At 54.0% G+C, this 8,057-nt stretch overlaps 1 protein-coding gene across 2 annotated transcripts in view; it reads right to left on the minus strand.

Moving 5' to 3' along the window:
* The window catches only part of BCL7C (BAF chromatin remodeling complex subunit BCL7C), a 39,568-nt gene extending 33,140 nt beyond the window's left edge, over positions 1–6,428 (minus strand). Inside the window, exons 1-6 of one of the 2 annotated variants that reach the window (XM_004020916.5) lie at positions 6,177–6,428; positions 5,555–5,633; positions 5,088–5,196; positions 4,831–4,992; positions 2,648–2,733; positions 1,701–1,896 (exon numbers count right to left, since the gene is read on the minus strand). In XM_004020916.5, the coding sequence (XP_004020965.2) occupies positions 1,771–1,896; positions 2,648–2,733; positions 4,831–4,992; positions 5,088–5,196; positions 5,555–5,633; positions 6,177–6,268 (654 nt within the window). In that variant the 5' untranslated portion in view covers positions 6,269–6,428 and the 3' untranslated portion in view covers positions 1,701–1,770. Of the gene's footprint in view, positions 1–1,700; positions 1,897–2,647; positions 2,734–4,830; positions 4,993–5,087; positions 5,197–5,554; positions 5,634–6,176 lie in introns of those variants that run through there. The other variant, XM_042240468.2, reaches the window with a different exon arrangement.
* Between the last annotated feature and the right edge of the window lie 1,629 nt (positions 6,429–8,057).

Here is an 8,057-nt window from a genome sequence, read left to right on the forward strand (position 1 = left end):
TTAGTACCACTTGTGCTGGGCTGAATTGTGGCCCTCCAAAGATGTCCATGCCCTATCTCTGGAATCTGTGATGATGTTACTTTACATGGCAAATAAGATTCTGCTGATGTGATTAAGAATCTTGAGATAGTAAGATTATCCTAGATTATCTGGTAGGTTCAAAGTAATCACCAGAGTCTTTAATAGAGGGAGGCAGGAGAGTCAGAGAAGAAAAGGTAACAATGGAAGCAGAGAGAGAAAGGGAGTTTGGAGGATGCTACTCTTGCTGATGGATTTGAATATGGAGGCAAGGACCACAAAACTTGCAGGTGGACCGCAGAAGCCAGGAAAGGCAAACACACACGCTCTCCCCTATAGGCCCTGGAAGGAACGAGCCCCTGCTGACACTTATTTTAATCCACTGAGAGTAATTTTGGAAATCTGTCCTCCAGAATGCTAAGGTAATAAATCTGTGTTGTTTTAAGCCACGAAAATTGTGATAATTTGTTAGGCGACAACAAAAAATGAATATACCACATCACTGCACACCTGGTTCCCCTGGCCAGCCCGGCTCAAATAGTATTACTACTGCAGCTGCTATCAGGAAATACCCCTAAATTTTTTAAAAAGTTCTTTAAAGTTTCAGTGTGGTCTTCTCTGAACCTCAGTCTCTTCCTTTGTTAAAAACAGGACTCTGACTCTGACTCTCTGGCAGGCATAGAGTAAAGGTTTCTTATGTGATTTGAAGGTTCCCACAAATCATTGCAGCAGATGAGGCCTAGCTATTGTCCCCATTGGTCAGATGAACAAACTACAGCTCAGAGAGGGAAAGGAGCCCAGCATAGAGCCATAGGGCTAGTGAGTAACAGAGCCAGGACTTCTGACTTCAGATCTACCATGCTGAGGTACATGGCTCAGAGTCCAGCTCACCTGCCATCTCCTCAGAGAAGCCTTCCTGGAGAGCCTCAGCTCATTCATTCATTCATCAAATAGTTACTATGATTGTTCTATGCCAAGTGTGCTGCTAGGCATGGCTGGGACCAAGTTCTGCTCTCAGTGGCCCACAGCCTAGTGGATGAGACAGATGCACAAATCCACCATCCCCCAACATCCTGATCAATACTGAGACAAAGGGAGAGAAACACACGGGGTGGTGGTGTGGGGGCCCAAACGGTGGGAGAAACTCACTAAGCCTGCAGTCAGGGAAGGCTTCCTGGAAGAGGTGGCGATTGAGATGAGGACAAGGAAGATTCCACTAGGAGTGTGGGCAGGGGTCCACTGGAGGAATGGCTGACCAGAGGCAGGGAGGCACCAGACGGTAGCTTCCTCGGGGCAGGGAACAGGTTGGGTCATCGCAAGCCCCCAAATCCCTCTAGGCCTCCATGTTCCTGTGTGTGAATGAGACTCACACGCCTAGCAGCCCAGAGCTTTGGTAATTGCTGGGCCTGGGCAGGACTGAGCAGGAAGAAAAGGGGTCCTGGGGATTCCCAAGAGCAGGACAGCCAAAGGGAGGGTCAAAGGTAAGGGGGACAAGACAGAGTGAAGAGAGGGTGGGGCAGGCAGGATCCTGGCTCAAACCCCCCTTCCATGTCTGACTCAGGGTATAGCTATAGGTTGATCCTCTTAGAGCCTCAGTGACCCCCTCTGAGAATTGGAGCATGAGACAAAACTGTCTCCAAAGACCCTCCCCAGCCCTGACGGGGAAACGACATGACACAAAATTACAAAAGGGTCTTTATTTGTAAAAAGCCAAAGGGGCCCCAGGGGCGACAGGACAGGCAGGCCGGCTTCTCAGGGGTCAGGGGCATTTGGGTAGATGCGCTTGAGTGGGGGGGCGCCCTCCGAGTCCTCGGGATCACCCTGGGCTGCCTCAGGGACAGATGGCACGGGCTCAAAGACGGGGTAAGCTTCAGGGGCCTGGAGAGGAAGGGTGGACAGGCGTGAGCTCCACCCCAACCCAGGAGTGCAGGCTCCTAGCCCTGCCTTCTCCAAAGCCTCTACTCCACTCCCTTCCCCGACTCGGGAGTCTAGCCCAGGGCTGGGGCTCTAGGATGCAAAGTGTGTGTATGCTAAGTCGCTTCAGTTGTGTCCGACCCTGTGCGACCCTATGGACTATAGCCCACCAGGCTCCTCTGTCCATGGGGTTCTCCAGGCAGGAATGCTGGAGTGGGTTGCCATGCCCTCCTCCAGGGGATCTTCCCGACTCAGGGATCGAACCCACATCTCTTACGTCTCCTGGACTGGCAGGTGGGTTCCTTACCGCTAGCGCCACCTGGGAAGCAGACTAAGTAAGGCGCCGGAAACAACACTGGGGGAAAGAAGCTGATAATTCTGGAAAACGTATCACACGGTAGTCCTTGTAGGAAAAGTCAGAAGTTTGTGGGAGACTTTTTAAAGCTAAGTTACATACTTAGGATTAAAAAAAAAAAAACTTGAAGGTGCACCATGAGCTTTTCAGGTTTTTAATGGTCTCAAGTCAGCCCCCATCCAGCCTGCAGGATTTTGTTTCTAAAACACCCTTTTCTTTTCAGTCCCAAGAACCCAGCCTTAGCTGTATCCAAGGCCTACATTTCCCACCTTGACCTCAAGAGTGCAGCCCTCAAGCTTTTAGCGACCCCACAGCTCCCCATTTCCTCCAAGACCTGGGAGTCCAGGTGGCCACTCTCACCTCAGCCTCCAACAATTCTGGAACAGGCTCCTCCTTGGTCAGCATGGGGGGTTCATCCGTGCTGCCCGCAGGTACGCCTCCAGGATCTGAAACATGAAATTAATAGGCGTTCCCTGAGCCACTGCAGAGACCAGGAAGGAAACCCACGAGTCACATAAGCCTGTGGGCTGTGAGAGCACTGAGTGGGGAGCCAGATCCCTGCCTGCAACTCAGAAAGAAAACACAGGAAGGACACGTAGGTGGGATCTTGACGGGTGAGTAGATTTGATCAGGTAGACAAATGCGCCGCTGGAGTACATTTCAGGCAGAGGCAACAGAAGCTCGGCAAGCACAGATCTGGGTGTTGGACTCCGTGCGTGGGTGTTAAGTCACTTCACTCGTGTCTGACTTAGTGCGACCCTATGGACTGTAGCCCACCAGGTTCTTCTGTCCACGGGATTCCCAGGCAAGAATACTGGAGTGGGCTGCCATGCCCCCATCCAGGGGATCTTCCTGACTCAGGGATCAAACCCGTGTCTCTTTATGTCTCCTGCATTGGCAGGTGGGTTCTTTACCACTGAGCCATCTGGGAAGCCCGGACTACCTGGGTTCAAATTCTCACCTTGGGCAAGTAACTTTATTTCTCTAAGCCTGTTTTCCTGTCTGTAAAATGGGGATGATTATAGTAATGACTGGGCTCCCTGCTGGCTTAGTGGGTAAAGAATCTGCTTGTAAAGCAGGAGGCACATGAGATGCCGGTTCAATTCCTGGGTGGGGAAGATCCTCTGGAGGAGGACATGGCCACCCATTCCAGTATTCTTGCCTGGAAAATCCCCATGGACAGAGGAGCCTGGTAGGCTAAAGTCTAAAGGGTCGCAAAGAGTTAGATACAACTGAGTGACTACACCACATGCGTAGTAATCACCACACGAGACTGTTGTAAGGATTAAATGAGACAGGAAAAGCTATTAGCACGGGGCCTGGCACAGAGTAAGTGCTCGATAAATGCGAATTATTGTCTTTATATTAGTAAAGGTACAAAAGTGTGTGGAATGATCTAGACATGGAACATAGGCCCAAATCAGGGTGTTCTTGGATGGGAACAATGAGGTCAGTAGGGGACAGTTCATGAAGGGCCCAGAGTGCCAGGTTGAGGAGTCAAAGGTCATAGGGCATCACTGAAGGCTTTGCAGCAGGAAAAGAACCTTGTCAAACTTGTGTTCAGTGGGGGTACAACTGGAGGAGGGAAGATCCCGGAGGCTGGAGCCAGGTGTGGGCGGGAGAGATGACAGAGCTGGGGAGGCAGGGGAAGGCAAACACACCCGGGAAGTGAATCTGACCAGACAGGGGACTGACTCTAGGGGAAGACACACGAGGAGGACTCATGCCCAAGATCCTAGCTCACTGGCTGTGTGTGCTTAGGTAATTTACTTAACCTCTATGAGTTTTGGTTTCTCATCTATAAATAGAGATCATAACCCTCATAGGGTGTAGTGAAGATTAAATGAGATAAAACATGGAAAGTGCTTAGCTCAGTAAATACGAGCAGTTATATTATCACTTATTATTAATCACTCTTATGAGTTTCACAATTGTTTTATCGTGCATGCATGTTCAGTCATGTCCAACCCTTTGGGATCCCATGGACTGCAGCCCACCGGTCTGTCCAGGAGATTATCCTGGCAAGGATACTGGAGCAGGTTGTCATTTCCTCTCCAGGGGATCTTCCCGACCCAGGAATCCAACCAAGGTCTCCTGCATTGGAGGCGGAGTCTTCACCAGCTGAGCTATCTGGCTGCTGTTTAGTCACCCAGTCATGTCTGACTCTTTTGAGACCCAATGGACTGAGCCACCAGGGAAGGCCCAGCAAATACTTATCGAGCACCTACTATGTGTTCCGTGGTGTTCTGAGGATAATACCAGTGAACAAGGTCAACGTGGGCCCAACAGTCAGGAAGCTGACATGAGGGGGAAAGAAAGCTATTTAACTAGTACGAAGCTAAATCTACATGAAAATCTCAGACAGTGATAAGCTGTCCACAGAAGCTAAGAAGCCAGAGAAGGAGAGAGACAGTCCCTAGAGGAAGGGCAGGGACTTTCCACAGAACTCAGGGAGGCAACTTAGGAGGAAGAGCTGGCAGAGGGGCAAGCTGGTGGCTTCCACTTTGGAGTGGAGAGGGCTCCTGCGAGGCGCCTGGTCCTACCTCTCTCCTGGCCCAGCTGTGGGGGCTGAGCATCCTCTGGGACCCCTTCCGGTGGTCCAGCAGGTGACACAGGGCGGCTGGGCTGGGGGGTGCCCCCAGGGCTGGGCTCCGTGCCCTTCTGCAGGGAGCCTTCCGAATGGAAACTCTGGTTACTGTTCTCATCTGTGGGGGAAAAAAGCCAAAAGGGTTGGGCCTGAGGCCCCAGTCCCTTCCCTTAATGCCCACAGCCCCCCCCACATCCCAGCATCCCTACCTACCATTGAGATCCAGCAGGATGAGAGGGCCGCCCCCTCGGGGACTGGCGCCTCTGCCCCTCCGCTCCCGGCCTCGGGATCTCTCTGCCCCTCCACCTGCCCTCCGGCGCTCCTGGGGGTTAGAGAGCTAAGGGTCAGAGGCAGCTTTCTGGTTAGCACTTGCCAAGCCTCCACTGTGCAAATAAAGAAACTGAGGCAGAGAGAAGCGGAAGGCCCCGCATGAGGTGATGGGTTGTGCACGCTGGGTTAGGTCTTGAACCCGGGAAGTGGGGGCGGCGGGGGACCGAGGTCTGGTGATGGGGGGGGAGGGGAAGAGGCGGAGTTGCTATTAATTGTTAACATCTGTCTGTGCTCCTGCATTTGAGCTCTGAGTGGAGACTGGAGGTGGAGGCCAGGGTGGGGAGGGGCTTGCCCGAGGTTACACAGAAGAAGGGCCTGGGACGGGGGTGGAGGGGGGGGGACTTGCTCACCTCCTCCTGGGGGTCCACCACTGGCACCCACTTGAAGATACGAAGGGAAGTGTCGCCCACAGTCACCCAGCGCTTCTCCCTGTGGGATAGTGGGGGGACTGGGTCAGAGAGGCCTGAGGGGAGGGCCACCCCGGGAGTGGGACACATCTGGGGATACCCCGAGATGTGGGGGTGATGCCCTGATGGAAGGGGCACTTTTGCTAAGAGGACATAGTTAGAGGGAGAAAACCTGCAGACCCGAGGGCACAGATTGGCAGGGGCTGGGGGGGAGTTGCTTCTAGAGAGAGTGTGACTTGGGGTCGCGGCTCTGCAGACCCCTGGGGTATACACATGGAGAGCTCGGACTCTGAGGCCGGCTGGGGACCTTAGCAATGAAGATCCCCAGCACACTCGCGGGAGGAGTGTCAAAGCTTCAGGGGGCGGGGCGTAAACGGGGGCTCCAGCTTCTGGAGGGCAGGACTGGGGAACACGCTTTGTAGACCCCAGGGTGTAGCCAGAAGGAAGACAGAGCCCCGCAGCTCGGGCGCGCAGCTGGGCGGCACAGCTGGCGAAGCGCGGGTAGACTTATCTGGGGGAGGAGTGGCCCATCGGGTCCCGTCCCTGGCCCCGGGGCAGCGCTCACCATCTCCGGACCTTCTCGATGGTCGCCATCACCTTCTTGATGTCATCCTTGGCCCGGCTCCGGGTCTCGGCCCGCACGGTCCGGCCGGCCATGCTGGCGGGGCTGGGGCCCAGGCCGAGCCCGCGGCTGGGCCGCCTCCCGTCCGGCGGGCTCAGGCTCGGCGCCAGGCCGGGGCGCCGCTCTCTCGGCCCGTCGTCCCTCCGGGAGTTGGTCGCGCCCTCCCTCGCTCCCCCAACGCCTCCGCGAGTCCCCGCCCCGCTTCCTGCCGCCGCGCCCCGCCCCGGCCCGTCCCCGGAGCGGCCGGGCGGCGCGGGCGGCCAGAGCCCAGGCCTGGAAGTCGGCCGGCCCCGCCCCAACCGGGCCCGCCCCCTCGGGGCACCCGGACGCGCAGCGCCCCCTGCCCGCCGCCGAGAGGCAGGTTGGGGGCAGCTGGGCGACTGGACGCGCGCGGCGGGGCTGCGGCCGTGCGTTCAAGCCACGTGGGCGCCAGGGGGCGAGAGAGGGTCAACGTCCCGTGTGAGACCGCTGCGCGTGGGGACGTCCCTGGGACGCTGTGGGTGTGGGTGTGTGTCTCTCTCGCCAGGCTATCAGGTTCTACACTGTTCTACTACCCCTTCATCCATTCATTCAACAGTCTGAGTGCCAATTACGTGCCTGACACTGCATATAACTGATTCTTCACCCACCAAAACGGCTAAAATGAAAACGACGAAACCTACCAAGTGGAGGCGAGGAAGTAGAGCAACTAGATCCCTCATATTTCTGGAGGAGTGTAAATTGGTAGAGATACTACTTCGAAAAGCTGGCGGTTATTCAGCGAAACTATGATCCAACAGTTCCACTCCTAGGTCGTTAACAGCCGACAGAAATGCGTGGGTATGAGCACCAAGGGGCCTGTCCTGGAATGTTCATATCTCTGTGATAGCCTCAGACTGGAAACAACCCATCGACAGGGGAGCGGAAAGTGAACTGTAGCCTGTTTACACCGTGGAGGACCCAGCAAGAAGGCTGAGGTCCTGCTACCCCCAACAACGGAGACAAGTCTCATGAAAGGAGTAGGATACAGAAGTACACATTGTATGATTTCATTTACATGAAGTTCAGAACCGACAACATCAATTAATGGTGTGAGAAATCAGGAGGGCGGTCACCCATGGGACTGGGAGGGGCTAAGAGGAGGGTTCTGGGAACGGGTCATGCTCTGTTTCTTAATCTGGTGCTGATTCCCAGGGCATGTTTACTCTTGGAAAATTCGTTGAGCTGTACGCTTATGATGGTATGCACTTTTCCCTACTTGAATGAAAAGTTTACTTAAAATGGAGTATGTCTTGGTTGATTTTGTTTGAAGCTGTGTTTATCAGCAGACATGCTAAATTTGTGTGGCTGTGTGTGTGTATTTCAAGGGTGTGGCTACTGTGTCTGTGTGTTTTCCAGTGACTATATTCAGAGGGATTAAGGTATAGGAAGGTGGTTATGCCAACATTTCTGGAGCCAAACTGCTGGGGTAAAATTCTACCTCTGCTTGTCCAGTGACCTTGGACAAGTCACATCTCTATTTCCTCAACTACAACATGGGAATGAGTTAATATGTGTATAACTCTTAGAACAATGGCTTGCACACAGTAAATACCCAATAACAGTCTCTGTTAATAAGTACGATGGCCTCACCTGCTGTGCCCTCTGCCAGTTCATCCCTTTCTTCCTTTATTCTGGCAATTGTCTCTTCATGGCAATATACTCCCACACTCACAGGTCTCCTTCCCAATTTCTTCATTCACAAACCCTACATGCTGTTGTCTATGGTTGCCCCATCAGACTGTGAGCTCCTTAGAGGCCCAGAGACCAAGAATGGATCATCATTTCTGGGTGCCAGAGCCCAGG

Source organism: Ovis aries, chromosome 24 (genome assembly GCF_016772045.2).
Source record: "Ovis aries strain OAR_USU_Benz2616 breed Rambouillet chromosome 24, ARS-UI_Ramb_v3.0, whole genome shotgun sequence".
Classification (NCBI taxonomy): domain Eukaryota; kingdom Metazoa; phylum Chordata; class Mammalia; order Artiodactyla; family Bovidae; genus Ovis; species Ovis aries.